At 36.1% G+C, this 23,058-nt stretch overlaps 1 protein-coding gene and 1 long non-coding RNA gene across 3 annotated transcripts in view; one reads left to right on the plus strand and one right to left on the minus strand.

The window, feature by feature from the left end:
- The first annotated feature begins 523 nt into the window (after positions 1-523).
- On the plus strand, positions 524-12,100 carry LOC111193165 (uncharacterized). The gene is made up of 4 exons (XR_002650293.2): positions 524-677; positions 2,150-2,317; positions 4,448-4,581; positions 10,424-12,100. It is a non-coding gene; the product is annotated as an uncharacterized LOC111193165 (long non-coding RNA).
- adam12b (ADAM metallopeptidase domain 12b) overlaps positions 7,641-23,058 on the minus strand; it is a 130,364-nt gene continuing 114,946 nt past the window's right edge. Inside the window, exons 18-23 of one of the 2 annotated variants that reach the window (XM_022672557.2) lie at positions 21,762-21,870; positions 19,544-19,730; positions 18,450-18,558; positions 15,819-16,085; positions 9,577-9,752; positions 7,641-8,603 (exon numbers count right to left, since the gene is read on the minus strand). In XM_022672557.2, coding sequence (XP_022528278.2) covers positions 8,564-8,603; positions 9,577-9,752; positions 15,819-16,085; positions 18,450-18,558; positions 19,544-19,730; positions 21,762-21,870 — 888 coding nt within the window. In that variant the 3' untranslated portion in view covers positions 7,641-8,563. The remainder of the gene's footprint in view (positions 8,604-9,576; positions 9,753-15,818; positions 16,086-18,449; positions 18,559-19,543; positions 19,731-21,761; positions 21,871-23,058) is intronic. The other variant, XM_022672558.2, reaches the window with a different exon arrangement.

Here is a 23,058-nt window from a genome sequence, read left to right on the forward strand (position 1 = left end):
TCTTTAACTTATATTCATTTAATTGCTAAATAAAAAAAAAATTGCTTTTGTGACTATTTTTGCTTACTTCCTTTACTGATCGCTCAACCTTTTAATATTACTATTATTTTTCTCTCTAATCAGCATGTTTATTTATTTATCTATTAATGTTTTTATTATTTTATAATATCTGTTTACTTTTATTATTAATTGCTTTGGAAATAGTGTATATGACTGCAATTTATACCAATAAATATCCAATAAACTGATCTGAGAGAGAGAGAGAGAGAGAGAGAAATTATATTATATAATATTTTTTTAAATAGTTTTTAACTTTAAAACTTTAACAAAATATGAAAAAAAAAACAAGGTGTGCTATTTTACCACATACAAGAATGATTAACTTTACTAATATAAATAAACTTTAAAAAAATACATTTTGTTTAATTTGGCTTACGCACTTTAATTCGCCAATTTCTGCTGAGATATCGTTTTAGTAGGTGATTGGTGATTGGTTCAGTTGACTGTCAGTCAAAAGCCTGATTAGTGGGCGGAGCTTGTGGCTGTGTTTGGGAGCGGAGAGCAGCAGATTGAACCAGGCGGCTCAGCAGCAGCTAAACTCCTGCAGAAACATGAACAAAATGTGGACAAAGGACAGTTTAACCACTTGTGTGACACTCTAAAGCGTCTTAAATGAGGTAAATTGTATATTTATGTATATATTTGTCAATGTAAAACTATAGGCTGTGTTGTTGGAAGCTAGCCGAAGTAGCGTGTAGTTAATTGCTTTAATTACTCAGCAGGGCTGAAGTATGGTGTGAAGCTGTGGCGTTTGTTGTGTTGTTTGCCTAATGTCTGACTCTAAAATAGTCACTGAATTAAGGTACTTTTGTAGGTAAAATTAAAAAAAGTTTAACAACCTTTTTAAAAATGCACCAAAAATACTTTTTATTTAAATTAATTAATAAATTATTTAAACATTTTATAGGGGAGGAGACCCAGACCCACCAAACGTGCACATGCTGCGTGTTCATGAATTACTAATATTAGTTTTACCTAAATCCTCAGAACTTAATTTTAGCAGGTTCACACTACACGATTTTAGCCCAGTTCTGATAAACTCTAGAGGGAGCCCTCATAAACGAGTTCTCTATGAATGAGGTGAATGGAGCTAAAAGCTAAAATAAAATAAATTAAAAATAATTATGAACTACTTGTTCTGAGTATTTCTTTAATTATAGAACGTAGAATAATGTATTTTACTTAAAAAGCAAATAAAGCATGTCTGTATATTTAAGTTTATCTACGAAAAACAGAAAAGGTTTTATACAGTAAAGCACTAGCATTACTGCTACTGTGAGCTGATTGGTTGGTGAGCTGATCTTAAATATACAGGTAGAGCTCTGAGTTTAAAATGTTTATAACTGGATTTAAAAGTGATAAAAATGATGTCTGCTGTGCTGAAACATTTAATATAGTTCTGTTTTGAGGACATAAGTATATATTTTATTATAAAACTGATCAGACTTTTATAAACCCACCTTAGTGGGCACACCTTGATTTAACATGTCCTTTTGGTTACATTATTTTAGAGGTACCATCATTTTTGTTCAGGCCTGTTTTAGGAGTTTACTTTTTAAAATAATTATTTTTCATTTACTTTTACTTTTTTTACACAAGAAACAGTTCACATGGCATTCATTTATACTAGAGATTTACCACAACTAAGCATTTTAAAATGAATAAAAAAAACAATAGAATGAGACCTTTAAGTTTTTTTCTGGGATCATTGTGGGTTTTTCTTTCATTAACTGATGAGTATCAACAATATTTCCACGTGTGTAAAATACACTTATTTAAAAAAAAAGTTGTATCTAGAAGGAAGTGTATTATTTTATAATAATAAAATTATCAAATTATTAAAACTGAGAACTGAAGCTGGGAATATATTTTGAATATATATTTTGAAATACTGTGGTGTTTGTAGTTGTAATAAATAAAGTCTACCACAAGGTGGCACTAAAGCACTGTATCAGATTTTTTCAATAGGCTGTCCAACATAGAATTATTCAGCAAAATATTAAGAAAACATATTCTTAGGCAGAACTATTGTTTAATTTTAGTTTTTTGTGATTAATTTGTAAATTTGTTTAATTCTGCTTTGCTTTAGGTTCAGTCAGTGAAGACTGCACGACTACTGAACTCGTTTTTGTTGGAAAGATCAGTAATAACAGCATGGATCTGAACTGGGCTGAACTGGGAGGTGTTGGGAATGACTGCAGTGGCCCCACTAAAAGCTGACGAGATCCCAGTCACAGACCTACAGCACCACATGCATGTGAGTGTCTCCTGTTACTTATACTTAATCTTAATATTATAAAATGCATGCTGGATTAAATGAAAGTTTAAATTTAAGCACTGCTTAATGAAATCTTAGTATACACAACACTGTCAAAGATGGATAAAGATAAAGTAACTCAAGTAAAATGGTGTGTAAATAATAATAATCAAGAAAATGTATTATTATAAGTTGTATATTTCATTATTTGTTTTATTACTGGGATCATGGCTAAATTAAAGCAGCCTGGTGATCAATCTTCATTAATTGCACATTGCACCAGTAAGAGCAGAGTGTGAAGGTTCAATTAGCAGGGTAAGAGCACAGTTCTGCTCTAAATATTACAATGCACACAACATTATGGGAGACATACCAGAGTTCAAAAGAGGACAAATTGTTGGTGCACGTCTTGCTGGAGCATCTGTGACCAAGACAGCAAGTCTTTGTGATGCATCAAGAGCCACGGTATCCAGGGTAATGTCAGCATACCACCAAGAAGGACCGACCACATCCAACAGGATTAACTGTGGACGCTGTAAGAGGAAGCTGTCTGAAAGGGATGTTCGGGTGCTAACCCGGATTGTATCCAAAAAACATAAAACCACGGCTGATCAAATCACGCAGAATTCAATGTGAACCTCAACTCTCCTGTTTCCACCAGAACTGTCCGTCACCACAATCAATTATTGTGCTCTAAAACCAGGTGTTTCAGTTTCATTCTCCAACACCTGTATTACATCATTTGTCTGAAGACTGAGATAAACTGATTAAACAAATTGAATAAGTGCTTTTTCTTGATTGGATTGAAATCCTGCACGCCGGCCCTGTGGAGATAAGATTGGACACCCCTGACCTAAACATATCTCATTCCCCAGATATTTGCTGAATATAGAGCCTGATCTGAATTTCTAAGTGAGCTGATATGAATCTGATAAATGTTTTTAATCCGCCGGGCGCAGTGTGCTCCCGGAGCCACGCTGTCACCAGTAACAAGCTCACAATGCAGCCCTGGAGACATTTCCATGGATACACAGCATTTCCTAACCCAAACCAAACATATCCGTTAATTGACCTGTCAGTATTCGCTCCTCAGGGGAGCCGGCGAGAGACGACCACCTCCACCAGACTCAGAAACAGAGAACAGAGCAGAATACTGACCAAATACAGCTCTTTGATTTTACCAAATTAAAAACCTCTGGAATATAATCAAGAGGAAGATGGATGATCACAAACCATCAAACCACCAAACTGAACTGGTTGAATTTTTGCACCAGGAGTAAAGCAGCATAAAGTTATCCAAAAGCAGTGTGTAAGACTGGTGGAGGAGAACATGATGCCAAGATGCATAAAAAAAAAAATGTGATTGATTAAAAAAACCCAGTATTATTCCACCAAAAATTATTTTTGAACTCTTAAAACTTTATGAATATGAACTTGTTTTCTTTGCATTATTTGAGGTCTGAAAGCAATATACAATATTAATGAACTACTTGGTCTAAATATATTTATTTAATTTTAGAAAGTAGAACAATGTATTTTACTAAAAAAGCAAAGAAACATGCCTAAAAGCATGTGTATTTAAGTTTATCTACAGAAAAAACAGAAAAGGTTTTACACTGTAAAGCTCTAGCATTACTGCTACTGTGAGCTGATTGGTTGTTGAGGTGATCTTGGAGATACAGGTAGAGCTTAAAAGAGTTTAAAAGGTTTCTAACTGAAGTTAAAAATGATAAAAATGATGTAGCTCTGCATCTTTTTTTTGTTATTTCAGTCATTTCTCATTTTCTGTAAATAAATGCTCTAAATGAGAATATTTTTATTTGTAATTTGGGAGAAATGTTGTCTGTAGTTTATAGAATAAAACAACAATGTTCATTTTACTCAAACATAAACCTATAAATAGCAAAATCAGAGAAACTGATTCAGAAACTGAAGTGCGACCTTCATTTTTTACAGAGCTTTATAAGTGATGAAAATCACAGAAAGTAGTTAAACATTATGCACAGTGCAGTTTTAATACATATTGTGACTCATTATATATATAATGTATAATATACAGTGGTGTGAACAAGTATTTGCCCCCTACAGATTTCTTGTGTTTGATTTTCTGTCGTACTGAAATTCTTCCAGTGTAAACTACTGAAAGACGCTTGTCGAGCCGCCGCTGACTGATCACAGACCAGTCACAGTCATCTGGCAAATATTTGGCATGCTGGATATCTGACCCAGTCAGCGACTTGGAGTCAGAAGGAGCAGCATTTATGGTGAGTCTGACCACTTTCTGTCCTCTCTGTTATATTATGAAATGACGTTAAACTCTAGAGTGAGTTTGTGAGTCCTCTATAAATATGTGGGTGAATGGCGCTAAAAACTAAATTTTAATTTTAGAAATTAGAATTGTATTGTATTTTAGAATTGAAATGTATTTTCCTAAAAAAAAGCAAACAAAGCATCCCTGTATATTTCAGTTTATCTACAGAAAAGGTTTTACACTGTGAAGCACTGGCATTACTGCTGCTGTGAGCTGATTGGTTGGTTGGTGAGCTGATCCTGGAGATACAGGTAGAGCTCTGAGTTTATAAGGTTTATAACTGGAGTTTAAAACAATAAAAAATGATGTCTGTGGTGCTGAAACATTTGATATAGTTCTGTGTTTAAGGATATAAGTACATATTTCAGTATAAAACTGTTCAGATATTTATTTATAAATTCAGATTTTACTTGCTTCATATGAACTGGTTCATGTTGGACTCACTTTAAGTGCGTATTCTCCTCTATAGAGATTCTCTGAATGACATCACTAGTTCTCATGTGTTTAGTTCTGGTGTGTTCTCGTGATAAACGTGTTTGTTGAGAGCAACTAGGTTAGTTTGTGATTTTCCCACAGTGAAAATCACTACAGCATCACTACAGGACAGTGTGTGACTGTTTGTGTGTGTGTGATCTTATTTGCAGAATATAGGAGTTAGGGTTAGTGCTTTAATATAAAACTAAATTCTAAAATCTATTAAAATTCTATTATTTGCTTCTACTGGTCTGTTTCAACCATTTTACAAATCCAAATGCTTTAATAAAATGTTTATTTAGTAGAACTAGTTCTGTCCAAAACAATATGTTGAAATACAAGTTGAAATTTTCGTTCATTTATGACGGATCAGGATTTTAACCTTAAAATATAGTTAAAAATCACGTTCCCTCTTAATTACAATAAAAAAACATGAATGAGCTATTCAATTAATTTAGCTAATTCAGTTTTAAATTTTGTATCAAGTTTTAAAAATATATAAAAATACAGTAGTATATCTGTTATCTTGACTGTGATACTCTAAATAAATAATATATAAATATAAATAATATAAATAATAATGAATAATAAATGTTATTTTTCCCCACAACCTGTGGAGATCTGCCTATATGCAAAAATGTAAGCAGAGAAAGCACTGAATATGTACACAAATACACACATTTAGGAATATTTTCACAATATTTTAATGTTAAAAAAATGTTTTTATTTTGCGACGGCATTCATTCGCACATTCATTAACACAACATACACAAACAGAAGACACTGATGCAAAGTAAAGCCTTGTTCATTCATTAAACCTCATATTTTACTGTTGATCAAACCTCCTTTCAGGTTCAATTAATTGGAAATGTATATGATTTTTCTTAATAGTTTAAAAAAACAGTACAAAACTTCATCAGGATGGCAGAGACATGGCTTCCTGTGTGGAATCTATAAAAAAGAGACTGAGGAAAGTGCCGGCCGTACTTAAATACAAAATAAAACAAATAAAACAACAAGTTAACTCAAACAGCTGTATTCATTTAAACAGATGTTAGGATGCAAAAATGTATTTTTATTAAAACATGTAAAATAAAGTTTACAAATAATAAAAAAAGGTTAAATCAGTTCAGCACAGCATGAACAGAGTGAGTCAGTCATTTACACACAGTAAGGGTTAACAGTATTCAGGATATCAGCAATACATACAGGATGACGATGTGAAAAGAACAGAACATAATTAGATCAGTATGAATTATTTCGATATGTGCCAGTTTTACCTTATACAGTTCAGTTTACAACCAACACAACCATCTTTATGCAGAAAAGGGGATTGTTTGTGTATTTGGCAACCGACTGGGTCAGTCTTTTTTTTTTTACTTACCGTATTTTTTGTACTATAAAGTGCACTTAAACTACTTTAATTTTCCCCAAATCATCAGTGAGTTATACAGTAGTTTTAGTGAAGTTTCTCCAGCACTAAGGCTGGAGCAGTATTAGCATTACCCATTAACCACACTAAGTCTAGCTCTTAGCTACATAGAACAAACTGCTAGCTAATATCGCCCTCTTACCGAAACACTGTTGGGCATCATTAGCCGCTAACTGCGGCTAACCTAAGTGGAAATCCAAAAAACTACGCTCATTTAACTTAAATATATATATATATATTTTACGAATTACAGTTTTGTTTACCTAACTTAGCGTAGCTTTACAGAATTAGAAGTGAAACATGGTGACCCCTGTTCCTTACTAGTGTGGCATAAAATAGACATTTATTAAAAGTTTGTCTACGTGCATGTCTATTCATTCTCCACAAAGAATCACAAACTATAACTTTTCTCAAATATTGCATAAAGGAGGAAAGTAAAGTGTCTACTCCTGTTTATAGAGCACATAAGGTGCACAAAAATGTTTTGGAAGTTAGTGTAAAGGTTTCACTGCATTAAAAATCATATTCTAACATTCATTTTTGCGTAAAGAAAAATCATACTCTGTGTAAATGAGCAGATTATAAGGCGCATTATGTGACACTAGTAAGAAACAGGGGTGTCGCCATGTTTTTTTCTAACATTTCTAATTCAGCAGATCTTGCTGCTGGGGGTGCCTAAGTAAACAAAACTGTAATTCTTAAAAATATATATATCTTTTAAAGTCAAACGAGTGCTGGATGTTAATCTACACAGATTTCTCTCCTGAAAACTGTTTGTGGGTGAGTAAATTGCATCTGTTTATTTACAGTAATCTTAAATTTCCAGTGTTTTGAATTCCAAGGTAAGCGCTAGCCATGGTTAGCAGTGCTTTACTAGCAGTGCTAGTAAATTCCGCCTGATATCACTATCAGCTAGCGGTTTCTCTCGCGTAGCTTGTTTAACATGGTAAACGTGCTTTTACAGTATCGTGTACTCGCCTCTTAACAGCGAAAGAGCTAATGCTGTGGTTAGCGGCTAATGCTAATGCTGCTGCACCCAGCCTTAGTGCTGGAGAATCTCACTGAAAAGCAGCACTTCAGTTTACTGCTCCTTAATACCTGATTGGTTGTTTTTCTTTTTTTTTTTTTTTTTTGGAAAATTAAAGGAATTTATGTGCAAATAATAGTAAATACCCATTTAAAACTCTCTGTAGTCCTTGACTAGACTTAATCTTAATCTAGAAAACTAGCACAATGTTTTTTTAATGTAATTTAGCATTTTCAAGCTATGTTTAAAGTAGTCCTTCTGCAACAGCGGTGCACTTTCCCAAACATTTTGCATTCTGTTTGCATTTAATTTGTGGACTTTAAGCTCTAAGTTAACATTTCTGACTTATCTATGGTTCCTCACTATAGTGTAAAAATAGTAAACAGAAATTATAAGTATAGCGTTTGTCTCTAAAACCTTTTTAAATGTTCTAAATGCAGTTTATATTCAAGCTCCAGTTTCTAAGTCACTCTGGTTGCTTTCAAGTAGGATTAGTTCTATAATTCACAGCACCCGCTCACTAATCTGTTCCAATAAAGTGTAAATGATCACAAAGTAATGTCACATGTTGTTCCCCCCAGATAGAGAGAAAATGTAAAAAAAAAAAAAAGCACGAATAAAATAATTTACTCCAGTGATCTGGAATCGACGAGTGTGCCTAACGCTGACGAGAAGAAGAGCACAAACAGAGTAATAAAAAGTTCACAATGATGCTACCATACAAAAAGTGGTGACCACAGTGCATCGTGTTCTTCGGACAATAAATACACATCTTCCTCTTCTTCCTCTTCTTCATGTTCGACAGTTCTGCAGTACCTGAGTGAGGACTCTGAGCACCTTTTCTGAGGCACAGCACCAAGGCTCAGATTCCTTCTCTCTGAGACTCAGAGACACTGCGAGGAGTTCCGCAGGGGTGACCAGTGGGTCCAATAGAGTTTCATAGTGCAAATAATTGTGTTCATAAGCTGGTGGAATTTGTCCTCATCTCGCCGGGACCTCATGTCAGCGCTCGTATAAAGACTGTGGTAGCCGTGGTGGGGGCCTGAAAAGTTAACACAAACAAAACTTCTTAACACAATTATAAATTTTAGCCTTTAAAATTTTATGACAATTTATTTATTTTTATTTGTTACTCAGACTTTATCTAACTAGCTTAATCCCACTGAGATCATTATCAAAATTATCAAATTTTCTAATCACAATGCATCTTTACACCTCTACAAAACATATTACATAAAAGACAATCTGCACTTATCCGACTTCATAATAGCCTGTAAATAATAAAACTGTTCAACGGTACAATATCTTGAATTTTAGGTTGAATTTTAGGTTGTTTCCGGCCAGAAGATGTAGAAAACAAAAAAAAAAGCGCCTGTGTTTCCAAATTCTTTCTGAACTGTAGAAACAAAAATGGAGAAGATGCAGTAAATAAACAGGGAGTTCACATATAATATGCGTATTTTTTACACTATAAGGCACACTATATATTAACGTCTATTTTCTGGTCTATTTTCATACATTAAGGCGCACCAGATTATGAGATGCATTAGGAGACATTAGTAAGAAACAGGAGTGTTGTCCATGTATTTCTTCTAATATAGCAGGTATCACCACTGGGTGGTGTTGGTGTAAAGCTAAGCTAAGTTAAAAACAAAACTGTAATTCTTAAAAAATATATATTTTATTTTAAAGTTTAATGAGCGTTGGATGTTCGTCTACACAGGTTTCTCTCCTGAAAACTTTTACTTTATTTGGGTGAGTAAAGCGCTTCCTTTTATTTACAGTAAACTTAGATTTCCAGATTTCCACTAAGGCTGAGTGCAGGAGCATTGGCGTTAGTGGCTAAATTAGCGGGTAAATGCTGCCCGACAGCACTACACTGAGGAACTCAGATTTTTTTTTTTTGATAAGCCAGGGCGATATTAGCTAGTAGCTTGTTTTAAGACCGTAAACACACAGACTACAGTCTGATATACATATATATCTAAGAAAAAACAGTAGTGACTTGTACTGACCTGGCTGGCTGTGGTATAGCAGGTGGGGGTAGTGGTACAGTAGGGATTGGTATAGGTAAGGGCCCGGGGCCCTGTGTGTGCACGCCTACTGCTGATGTACTGCGACCCAGTCTGGATCCTCTAACCGGAGGATCTGCTGGCAGCGGCTTCTGGGGAGGACTGGGTTTATCAGGATCCTGTGCACAGCAACAGAAAAAAATACAATTTAGCTTTATTACAATTTAGGTTTTATTTCTCATATCTCCCTGCTCTCACTGACTGTTTTAGAGAGGGGTACAGTCAAAACAGAGATAAATAAAGGGCTTTGAGTGGTTCAGCGATCTAAAAGCTGCTACTATGATCGTAAGATTGCTGGTTCAAATCCTGGTCATGCAGCTTGCCATTAGCTGCCTGAGCCCTGAGAGCCCTGTATAAAAACACAGCATATTTTGAGATTTAAGCAATAATAGAGGCTGAGTGCTGTAGATCAGCACAGCAATGCCAATATTACACATTATAGCACGGACCTTGAGTGTATTATTGCTTAAATCTGTGGTGGAATAATACATGCAAAGTTTAAGTTACAGTGCATTACTGGCTGATAACGTCACTCATTGAACGCCTCTCAGCCAATCACATAAAAAGTACTCAAAGCAAATAAGGCTTATATCCACTAGATGGTGCTAGACTGTTGCTTCTGCTTTCTTGCCTTCTTGCTCTCTCTCTTTTCAGGCTGGTGCCACCGCAGCTGCTGTTGCCCCCCCTGCCCTGCAGCTCTGAGGGCATATGCAGTATGAAGATGTTGTCATATGTTGGTAATTTATTCCAGGGGTGAGGTAATGACTTACATCTGCTCCTTATTTCACAGGAAGTCCCCTGCGACTCTCAGAAAGGAGGAGAGAGATGAACAAACCTTCACTGCGAGCAGCGGGCGGCTGACCGTTTCTCAAAAACCAACAACACAGAACACGGCTGAGGAGTGGAGCTGGATTCTGAATCGGTTATGACCCAGTCTGGAAAGTAGGTCTCTGCCCCCCCCACCCCACCCCTCCAGCGTCTCCAGTGCCAGGCGCTGTGTGCGAGTGATTTGAGACAACACTTCTTCTCGAGCAAGCCTCCTCCCCGGAGAACGTGATGTCAGCGTTGCATTATGGGAGCGTTTAGTCATGCATGCGTAACAGTGTGTTGAGCTGTGAGGCCAATTTGCTGCAGAGCCTGAAGACGTGAAGCCGTTTCAGGACTCGAGGCGGTAAATGTTGACTCAGTCAAGCTGCTCGAACACTCAGGAGTTACCGAGTCAACCCGAGTGCTCCTGTCATTTTATAGGTAAGTGGTTTTGCACTCACAGTGAGATCATCATCACCATGAGACCCTCTTCATCAAATCCTCACTGGAAATACTGTTCAAAAAGTTCCAAAATAAGAGAGAAATTCTTATGTTTTAGGATTATCTGAACTAGCTACACAAAACTCCACTTCCCAGCATGCACCCATGGATCATTACGTTACGCTTCGGCGTTCCCACTCCCCTTCAAGATTCTGATTGTTTTCACCTGACATCCTATGTATATATACCCCTAATGTGTGTGTGTGTGTGTGTGTGTGTTAATATAGTAGGTACCCAGCCAACAAATATCACTCATTTGTTTGCCTACAAGACGCCAGGTCAGCCAAAACATTAAGTACACACAAAAAACTCACCAATCAGATGGCCTATTATTGTGAATTACTTTCACATTGAAGGACAGCATTTAAAAAATGCTTTTTAATATAATACGACACAATATCCGTCTCATTTACCGTCACAATTCCATGATAGTTCGCTAACTATTGAATTAATCCAGCATGAGCCCCGTTTTACACTAGACAGCCATGGCCCCGCCCCCGGAGTGAAAATCATGAATCTGATTGGTTAGATTGTCCTACTACGACTTTGCTAATAGCCTCATTACTACACCCTTCAAAAAATCAGGAGATGGGTCATGCAAACACACAGGGGAGGAGCCATTTTAAAAAGCAGTTTTGATTGGTTAGAACTGCTATCAGTCAGATAAGAGTCCTGTAGCAAATAAAAACGCAGACTAATGCTTTGAATTAGTTGCTGTTTTTTATTTTAGTTAATTTAGTTAAATTGTATTTCGTGTCAAAAACAGTGGCAGATTCAGGCTTAATGTAGGGTAGAAAAAGGAGCACTTTCACCTGTTCAGTACAGTATAATACTAAAAACCTACTGCAGATAATTCAGAATGTTCTATTGATTCACGCCCCACTTAAAAAACAGTCCAACATAATTTTTCAACCTAATAACTCGTGCATCTGCAGCATATGGCCATTTAACATGGACGATATTTGAAATGCATTTCTTATTTCTAAATTAACTAATAGAAAACTCTTTGAAACACTCCGATGCGCCACCATCTGCCCACTGTTTACTCTGTTTTTGTTTGTTTTTGCTGTCAAAAATCTTAATTTCTCAATATATCTTGGTTCTTCTCAAGGTTGCTTTTTCTCACTCTAAGAGTCTTTCCACTCTCAAAATGATTTAGCTTCTAAGGCTACATTCACATTACCAAGCTGAAGTGACTCAAATCTGATTTTTTGCTCAGTGTGGATCAGATCTGATTTTTTTCAAATCAGATTTGAGTCACTTTCATATGTGGTTCTAAATCCGATACATATCTGATCCATGGACATGTGACATGAATGTGAACAGTCAACACTAAATTCATGCATCTTTTTGTTTTTACGCCTTAGAGCTACATGCTTCTCTCTCGCGTACCCACACTGCATCTCTTAGTGCAGCTATAGCTGCAAAAAAAAAACAAAAAAAAAAACAGCAAAAGCAAACCACATGGACTTACATAATATTCTGATCTTCTGAGACACTGATTTTGGGTTTTCTTAAAATAAAATAGATCACTCATGTATTAAACACATTCAGATTTTGAACTGAATTACTAAAAAATCGTGTTTCTTGCTGCTACATCTACTGTTAAGCCAACTACTATTGTATGAAAGTTTTTATTTTTTAAACATGAAATTGATACTCTGATCTCTGGAGATACATATATCTGTAATGGGTATGTCTGTAAATAAAAAAAAAATCAGTTATTTAAGGGAAAAACCAGGACATTCAATGCTAAGAGTTGTAGACGTAGCATCATCTCTAAATCAATACTCCTGTAAACCCCGGGCTCAGAAATCATCGCTGTTGCTGAGAACCTGCTGGGTACCTCTTACTGATACAACTACAAAACAATGTTCCTGCAGCGTCCAGCAGATGCCAAAATGATATTAAAGCTTTAATGTAGTTTTTTCTCGGCCTGGCTGTCGGCGTGGTGTCCGTTCCCCCCCCCCCCCCCCCACACACACACACTGTTTGTTTGATTTTGCTTTAAAACGCTGAGACCCCGTGGGGTGGGCGCTGCTTACTGCCTCACTCGGTTTGTTTGAGTTTGACTGAATGCCCTTCGGACTCTGTGCCGTTCCTGCCTCCACCGCACGCCTCTTTAGCCCTTTTCTGCCCCGGTCTCCCTCTCTAAACCGCTCATGCTGATTTAAGCCTTAATAAGAACCAGCTCAGGGACTCAGTGAGGGGTCTAACCAGGAGAGAGGAGCAGGGCTGCTCAGCCTGTGGGTAAAAGTACTTCAGAGCCCAGATACGGCTGTTCCTAAATGAGAGATCAAGGCTGTAACTTAACTATAAAACAGCGTATAAAAGCAATACTTAGATTTCAGTCTTGTATCTTTTTCTCACAGGGGTTTTCTCTGCCATGATGGAAAAAATATTTTTCTGGGAAACTGTAGATTTAAGATACTTTGGGTAGAAACACCAAAAAAAAAAAAAAACGGTTTTTCATTTTTAACTATGTAATTTTAACTATGTATAACTGTTATTTTATTACAGGATTCAGGAGACTGGTGGTACATGTGTGGGCGGGACGTGTGCAGGTGTGATGGATCACAGTATAAACCAATAGGAAGTCGGAATAGTATATGTTTATACTTCTCTACATCCAATCACAATCAGATTCACTCTATCTGGATGAAGAGATTTATCTGGATAGGGGTTTTATTGAACGATGAGAAGCCGGAATGAAAATGTAATTTAATTCATTACTTAATACCTCTGCTTTAATGGCAAACTATAATTGTCCATATTATATTGCCAGACAAACTTTAAAAGAGAACTAAAAGAGAACTATTTTCTATGAAAAAAGGAACAAATTTATAATTTTAACTTTGTCTGTTGTCCAAAACTTCGCTTAGTTCAATGTGAGAAAAATCTATTTAGTGTTATTTAAAAAATGTAAGTTCTCTGTCCAGTCCCCTGTCTAGTCTCTGTCTCTGTTCTTCAACAAGCATTAGCATTAGCAGCTAACCCCTACCGCTAGCCTCCCAGCAGCGCTACACTGAGGAACCCTGAGTGTTCTGCTAAGCCAGAGCGATATTAGCTAGCAGCTAAGTGTTACGTAGCTTGTTTTAACACTGTAAACACGCAGCCTATAGTCTAATATACTCACCTCTGAATGGTGAAAGAGCGCGATTAGCAGCTAATTGATACATAAGTAGCACTGGATTATTAGCAGCACTGAATTTTTTTTTTTAAGAATTAAAGGAGTTTAAGTGCAAAAGTTAAAAAAATAGAGTATGCTGTTTACATGACATGACTTGTTGAATGCATGTAAATATAATAAATATATTATATTAATCAAACAATTATGTGCCACTTTTGAGAAATAGCTTATTGTATTTTGTGTTTTAGTCTTCTAATTTTGTGGAATTATTTAAAAATACTTAAATGCATGAAGTAAAACAAAGTTAGGGTTGATTTAAGGGCTTTCTGTGATATGAGTATTGGACAATATTACAATAACGATTAATAAACCATGTGCAGTGCAGTCCTGCAGGGACGTGAAGCCGCATTTAGTTAACATCTTTTGCTTTTTTTCCCCTGGAGGAGTCCAGCATCTGCTTGTGCATGCACTGCCTGTAAAAAGCCTTATATATGTTTTAACACAGCATGTCAAATAGAGGACTCCACACATGCACTGCTGAACCACAGAGACTCTTAACCGCCATGAGAGAGAGAGGCTTCTGTGCTGTGAGGATATGATTCAGACTTATAATGAAATATACAGGTGCATCTCAGTAAATGAGAATATCACTGAAAAGTTACTTTATTTCAGAAATTCAGTTCAGGATGTGAAACTCATATATTATATAGATGTATTACACATAGTGATCTATTTTATTTATTTTATTGTTGATGATTATTGCTTACAGCCAATGAAAACCCAAAAATCAGACCAATTGGTACTTTTGGCAGTGTGCCAAGTCCTGCTGGAAAATGAAATCTGCATCTCCATAAAAGTGAAAACTTCACACTAGACCTGGAGCAGTTTGGACTGTGTGTCTCTCCACTCTTCCTCCAGACTCTGCTCCCTTGATTTCCTTTAAATGAAATGTAAAATGTACTGATGATCAGTGATGGTTTGGAGAGACATGTCTGTCATCTGCTGGTGTTGATCCACTGTGTTTTATTATCAAGTCTAAAGTCAGTGCAGTTTTGTTTTCCCACAAAATCTTACAGCACTTCATATCTTACAGCTTCCCTCTGCTGAAAACAACTTTTATGGAGATGCGGATTTCATTTTCCAGCAGGACTTGGCACGCTGCCCACACTGAGTACCAAAAGTACCAATTGGTCTTATAAAATAATATTCTAATTTTCTGAGAGACTGATTTTTGGGTTTTCATTGGCTGTAAACCATAATCATCAACAATAAAAGAAATAAACGCTTAAAATAGATCACTCTGTGTTTAATACATTTGTATAATTAAGCAATAATACACGAGAGGGAGTGCTATAATGTGTAATATTGGCACTGCTGTGCTGCGGTCGTAGGCACGTGGTGGCCCCTATTTTCGGCCACCTTACATTCAGCTTAAAATACCCTATATTAACTGAAAAAATATATACATTTAAGCTTTTATTTTAACAATAATAATATCTTCTAACCTGATATTGGTGGGATCCAGAATATCCCAGTGGTGTATAATTACATCCCATTTGAATTTGGTTTGTATTTGGCTTGTAAGCGCTGCATCATTGCTAGCGTCGGAACTAACTGTGGTATACCAAGTTTCACATTTTGAGCTGAATTACTGAAATGAAGTAACTTTTCAATTATATTCTAATTTTTTGAGATACACTAGTGTATGGTATATGGTATATAAACTAATGTACATAACAGAACCTACCTGATGGACTCTGTAGGGCAGCTGACGGGGGAGCGTGAGGAAAGGTGCTGCTTTGACCGGAGACTGCGTGTGATTGGGCAGAGGCCTGTGGGGTGGCACAGGAGGCAGGGCCTGCAGGCCGGTTGCCACGCCCACACCCAGCGTGATTGGCATGGGGTGGCTGATGTGGAGGGGCCGACACTGGGCGGGGAACTGGGGTAACCGCCGTAAACTGTGGGAGTGGAAGTTCGGAGGCGGGAGGAGAGGCTCAGCACTGAGATGAGATGGCTAAAAAGAGAGAATAAGAGAGAAAGAGAGAGAGAGTGAGGGAAAAACAAAGATTCATGTGGAGCTTTTAGTTAAAGGAGGTCCAGGTTAGAAGATGTCAAGATGACAACTGTCTCTTAAAGTTTCTTTAAAGTTTCTAGAAAGTCTCAAAAAAGCATGAAGTGAAAGATGTCGCATTCGTTTCAATGTTTTAAGCAATTTTAAATGATGTTCGAGTGCAAAAAAGGAAAAAAAATTGGGCACCTTTCATATTATAATCCTCATTAATCAATACAAGGGCTGGGTATCTTTTAAAGTGCCTTGAATTCAGTACAGATACCAAAACAGTACTTTTTTCAATACCTTTTTCTAAATTGAAACAAAAACTACAAAAGGCAATAATTATTTTTACGCAACAAATTTATTTAAGCTGACATTAGTAATCTCATTCTCATACTGGGCTTCTCAGTGGGAAATTTACTGTATATATAGTGCAAATTACTAACAGCAGGTACAATGAGAGGAACGAATGAAGTAAATCAATTTCTTTAAATGCAGACACACTAAAACATGTCGGCAATCCTCAGTCATGACTGAGCAAATGTGTTATTGTGATATTACTTCCTCTTAACATTATTATTTTTTTATTATTTTTATTTTATTTTTATATTTATATATATATTTATATATATATATATATATTTATTTTTTATTTTTATTATTATTAGTTTATTATACATTTACAATGTGAACATCCACAAATGATAAGCACATACTTTCCTATGGCAAAAACTAGCTAGATAATTGTTGTGATAAATCCTGGTGCAGAAACTACATGAGACAGATTTGAATACTGCAATACATTTCTACATTTATATGTGCATTTTAAGAAACATTAAGGAAAATGAAGTGTTTGTATATGTGTGATGCATGAGCTTTTTCTGTACGCTGTTTTTAACGTGGGCTCCTCTCTCTGTATCTGCAGTGATGGACAGGGCCTGTGAGGGCTGGAGGATAAAGGGCTATTCTCTGACCCCTCTTCATCTGAACTCTGGAGTGATAAATAGCATCTGAAAGAGCCTCTCTCTGTTTCCCTCATGCATATACATTATACAGATATACAGATGATACATTTCATCATTTTTCTTTATGAATCATTCGAAGTGCAAAACTGTAAATCGAAACAAGAGGGGCTACTTTAATGAATCTAAAAAACACTTTTTTTCTTTGCTAAATAATTGTATATGTTTTTCTTTATAGTTCTTTCAGTTACTTTAGTATTAACCTATAATGCAGAGGATTTTAAATAACGAAAAAAAAGTTTGCTTTTTAGGCTTTACATTTATCCTAAAACACAAAAAAACAACCTATAGTGTTTTATTAACGACCTTTAAGAAGCCATTGATTAATGCGAAAGTGATTTCTTGCCTAAATTCAAGTAATTAACTCTTGATTAGTTCAGCACAGCTGTTAACTGAAAGCCTGAATTCCAGGTCATTCTGAGAAAATCCAGCCAAGATGCGCAAAACTGATCATCTAAACAAGAAAAAAAATAGTTTTTTAACACTTTTTTGTTTACAAAATATTTCCATTAGGGCTGCACGATATTGCAAATGTTCTTATCTAGGCGACATATATCGTGATATTAAACAATGCAGGGACAGTGACATCACCAGCCCTGCCCCTCAGGCAGCAGCAGCCTGTCACTCACACAGACTCAGAGACAGCGCTGTGTATCTACTTCTTGTGTAAACATGACGTGTTTAATTGTTTAATTGTCTTTAATTGCCTTAAATGACATCGCATTTCCTGCAACGCAATGATGATGCTTAAACAATATATAAATATAGTGCAGCCCTAATGTCCTTATGTTTTTCTTGTTATAGTTTGGATGAATTTTATTAGTATTAATCATACTAAACAGTGCAGAACTATTTAAAATAATGAAAAAACACTGAAATCAGGTGTGTCCAAACTTTTGACTGGTACTCTACACACCCACGTGCATATATACACATATATACACATTTTCCTGTACAAGACAATGTTTTCATTATCAGCAGACTCTATTAGAGCTTTATTAGGGAGTCTGTATGTGTGATTTCTGCTGAAGTGAAATAGAGGCGCTTGGTTTAAATTCCTTCAGGGACATGCTCGCAGAATAAATCAATTATACGGCCTGGCAGCATCTTGTTTTTGACAAAACGCTGGTGCTGAATTAGTCTGGCTGGGCGCAGTGATTTCTCTCGCTGATCCTGAGAACAATGTATTTCTATTGAATTATGGAGCCTATAGAATGTAGAAAACCTGCTTGATTGGCTTTATTGTGTTATAGTGTGTGCGCGAGTGTATATGAATGTGTGTCCATTAAGCATCCGCACATACCTTCTCTAACCTGCAGCTGGCAGCTCTGGATGGTGATTTGTGGAGGGGTGATCCTCTGTATACTGGCTGAGTCTGAGGAGGACTGGGGGCTCTACTCCATCCCACCGACCTACACAGAGCAGAGCGACAGAAGTTTCTGAATCAGTTTCTCTGATTTTGCTATTTATAGGTTTATGTTTGAGTAAAATGAACATTGTTGTTTTATTCTATAAACTACAGACAACATTTCTCCCAAATTCAACCAAATAAAAATATTCTCATTTAGAGCATTTATTTACAGAAAATGAGAAATGACTGAAATAACAAAAGAATTTTCAGACCTCAAATAATGCAAAGAAAACAAGTTCATATTCATAAAGTTTTAAGAGTTCAGAAATAATCAATATTTGGTGGAATAACCCTGTTTTTTAATCACAGTTTTTTTCATGCATCTTGGCATCATGTTCTCCTCCACCAGTCTTACACACTGCTTTTGGATAACTTTATGCTGCTTTACTCCTGGTGCAAAAATTCAAGCAGTTCAGTTTGGTTTGATGGCAGTTCTTTCAATTACGTTTCCACGGGTGCAGTATAAATCATATTAACTGGTATTATATTATAGGTGTTGCATTTTGAAGGCAAGTGTTTATTTAGATGACCAAAGGGGTAAAAGAGCTATAAAAAATATATATTAATTACTGGGCAACAATGAACAATGAAAAAGGGGGTATTTATACTGGAAGGAGCAGGTGGAAATGATTAGAATGTTGGTGATTTAGAACGCCAAACCGTCATGTGATGAGGAAAATCTGGGAGGTTAGGTTGGTTGAGTGCAGCAGCATTAGCATTAGCGGTTAGCGGAGTAGAACTGGTAGAACAGGGAGCTCTGATGATTTTTGTAAAAATTAAAGGATTTTAAATGCACCTTATAGTGGAAAAAATACAGTAATTTGTATGTGAGTAAATTAATTAGTATATGAGTTTATATGGGAAAATATAGGTAAGCAAATGAGTGTAATATTTAAGAAAATAAAAGTATTTTTAAATTATTATTTCTGTTAGTACTGACTGCAGTAAACATTACTCAGCAGCACGTTTTGTGCTTTTTGCTGTACCTGAGTTTCTGGATGGTGCTCTTCTTGTTGGCGAAGAGCAGCTGGACCAGAGTCCTCCTCTTCAGACAGACCACCAGCCCGGCGGCCAGCAGGACCAGAACACTGACCACCAGCCCCACCGCCACCGCCCGGCTGTCAGCTGACGTCACATAGGACAACACGCACATTAATACACACACACGCACATCTGAGATACGGCACAACACGGCACGGCACAGAGGAGAGGAGAACACAGAGAAACAACCCGTCACAGCATGTTCACAATCACTCACTATCACATCACTGTGCTAAACACACTCCTTCTGAATTACAGCAGCTGAATAGAAACGGAGATTAAAAGCACATTGTGTTATTGGAGAGAGATTGTCAGACATTGGAGCATTGAGCATTTAATAGTAAAATTGCTATTTTTTTTTAACCTATTACGGTTTAAAAAGTGCAAGCAGGGATGGGAATAATGTTTTTGCATTGTATCATCAAAATGCCTACTACCACTTACCGACAAACACAAAAACTGCAGGGTACCATTGTTAGCCTTTGTGTGTAAAAACCATTAGACTAAATAAAAAGCTTCTCTGGTGAGCTTTTGTTTACATTCCTCCCCTGTCTCTCTCTCTCTCTTTAGTTTCCGCACGGCTCCCTATCTCCTTAAAAGGGCGTTTTTCCCGGTTGTGTCCATATTCACTAACCGGGGCAGCGGTAGTGTATTGGACTGCGGCCTGACGACACGGGTTCAATCCTGCGAGAGGAGCGGTGTGTTTATTTTATTATTTTATTTATTCCTTTCTTTTGGGTTTACCTGCTTTAAGATCAACTCTTCTGCAATTAGGTTTAACAACCCTCTGGGCTGGAGAGCTACTAGTCTGTAGAACTCCATCCTATTATACTTCATTTTCCAAAACAGATTGGAATGACTTACTAATTTAATGTGATTTAGACCACTTTTAATCATGTTTTTACTGTTTATGGATGGTTTATGAAATACGAATGTCAATATAAAATATAAAGTAGTACACACTGGCTTTCAAAGCAATGAAATGAAATATATATATATATATATATTAAATATTTTATTTAATTCTATTTATTTGCTATACAGATTTCATAGTAGAATATTATAGTCTTCCTTTCATTCTTACAAATTTTACATGTTTTTTTCATCACTGGAGATACATAATTCAGGTCTGAAAGGGTTAAATAATCAAGATAATTGATTTGTACAGAAAATCAGATCATTTCAGAGTTCAGGAGCCTTTTTTCTTTTTCTTTTAACCACATGTTCAAAATGCAGAGCGTGACCCTCAGCCTCACATTTACTCTGATTGTTAAAAACAGTCAGTCATCAACCATTAAACCTGCAGAAATACAGACCTGTTATTTTTAATACTGCAGGCTGTTTTTTTATTGCAGGAACAAAAGAAAGTTACAAGCAACCTGGTGATTAAAATACGTCAACACAGCGGTGGTCTGATTTTTACAATTACTTTTCTTATTGTGTGCCGGAGCTCCAGGGTCACACTACTCTATTCTGCAGCCTGAATCAAATCATTAAATTTAGTATTTTTTTCTACTGTTTAAATTTATGTGCAGAACCACATATGGCAAATGTAAGGATGCCTGACCAAAAAGCAATAGATATATGTGGTCTGCACCATTTACTGTCTTATAAATTAGAATATCATTGATAAGTTAACCCAAAAATCAGTGTCTCAGAAAATTAGAATATTATATAAGACCAATTGGTACTTTTGGTAAGCAGTGTGGGCAGTGTGCCAAGTCCTGCTGGAAAATGAAATCCGCATCTCCATAAAAGTTGTTATCAGCAGAGGGAAGCTGTAAGATATGAAGTGCTGTAAGATTTTGTGGGAAAACAAAACTGCACTGACTTTAGACTTGATAATAAAACACAGTGGATCAACAGCAGCAGATGACAGACATGTCTCTCCAAACCATCACTGATCATCAGTAAATTTTACATTTCATTTAAAGTAAATCAAGGGATCAGAGTCTGAAGGAAGAGTGGAGAGACACACAGTCCAAACTGCTCCAGGTCTAGTGTGAAGTTTCCACTTTTATGGAGATGCAGATTTCATTTTCCAGCAGGACTTGGCACACTGCCAAAAGTACCAATTGATCTTATATAAGCAAAAGAATATAAAGAAAATGATCCGTCACAGTTTTCTTGTGTATCTGTTAGTGTGGTGGTTGATTACTGTACCTGCCAATCTCATTGGTCCACTGTCCACACTGCCCCCAAACCCCGCCCTCTCGCAGAACGGGGGCGCCCAATGAGCTTCACAGTGGCAGTTCTTCTTATTGTTACACACCTGCAAATATAAAGCATTTTAATTTAATTAATTCATTAATATCACACACAGATAGATTATTATCTGTACATTAGTACCAAATTTTGTCACAAAGATTAATTTAATGAAGCTGAAACATCCATTAACTCAAATCCGAAGAATATATAATAATATATAATAATGATATAACATTAAAAAATATGAGTTTCTTTGGTTTTAGCAAATTATAAACCTCTGGAATATAATCAAGAGGAAGATGGATGATCACAAACCATCAAACCACCAAACTGAACTGCTTAAATTTTTGCACCAGGAGTAAAGCAGCATAAAGTTATCCAAAAGCAGTGTGTAAGACTGGTGGAGGAGGAGAACATGATGCCAAGATGCATGAAATTAAAACTGTGATTAAAAACCAGGGTTGATTTCACAGGTAAACACCTCCTCTCTCTCTTGTGCATTAATCTTTATAGATAAATAAACTTAAGAGAGAGATGGTGGTGGACAAATTAGAGCCATTAAGTGCTGATTTATTTTCAGCTAGACTACATATTTAACCTTCACAGGTATTTGAGATTAATCAGGCGTGTTTATTCACTTCATTAGTCACCTTTGGGGTCTGCTTTTGCTGTTTGTCAACATGCTATTATAATATAATTATCTCAACCATGGTAAAGATGGAAACAGGAGTAAATCATTGATTTAAAAAATGAAAAATGATAAGTCTGATATGTAACTAGTGTCGGTGGTGCAGTTTAGTGGATAACACCACCATCATTCCTAATTGTGTTCAGACATATGTTTAGACGCAGGCTTCAGTAAAAGTACAAGTGTTCAACTGTTTTTGTACTTAATTATTTTAAATACTATATTTTAAATAAAATATTTTTTGCACTATAAGGATTTGCACTGGATTCTAAGTCACACTACCAATAAACGTCTATTTTCTTGTCTATTGTTCCCCTTTTTTTTAGAGATTTGGACAGCAGTAGTCGTTAATGTTTTGTGAACATTGCACGATGAATGGACCAACAGAAATGTTTTTTTTTTTTTTGCATGATGAGTTTTTTAATTTAAATATTTTGTTTCAGCATTAAATTTAGCTATGTAAGTAACTTTAATCTGTGCAAATTTTAAATGATTTACTTTTAACTTTTACTTGTAGATGTACTTGTACTTAAGTGAAATTTCAGCAGAGTAATACTGGTTTTA

This window comes from Astyanax mexicanus, chromosome 14, assembly GCF_023375975.1.
Source record: "Astyanax mexicanus isolate ESR-SI-001 chromosome 14, AstMex3_surface, whole genome shotgun sequence".
Classification (NCBI taxonomy): Eukaryota; Metazoa; Chordata; class Actinopteri; order Characiformes; family Acestrorhamphidae; genus Astyanax; species Astyanax mexicanus.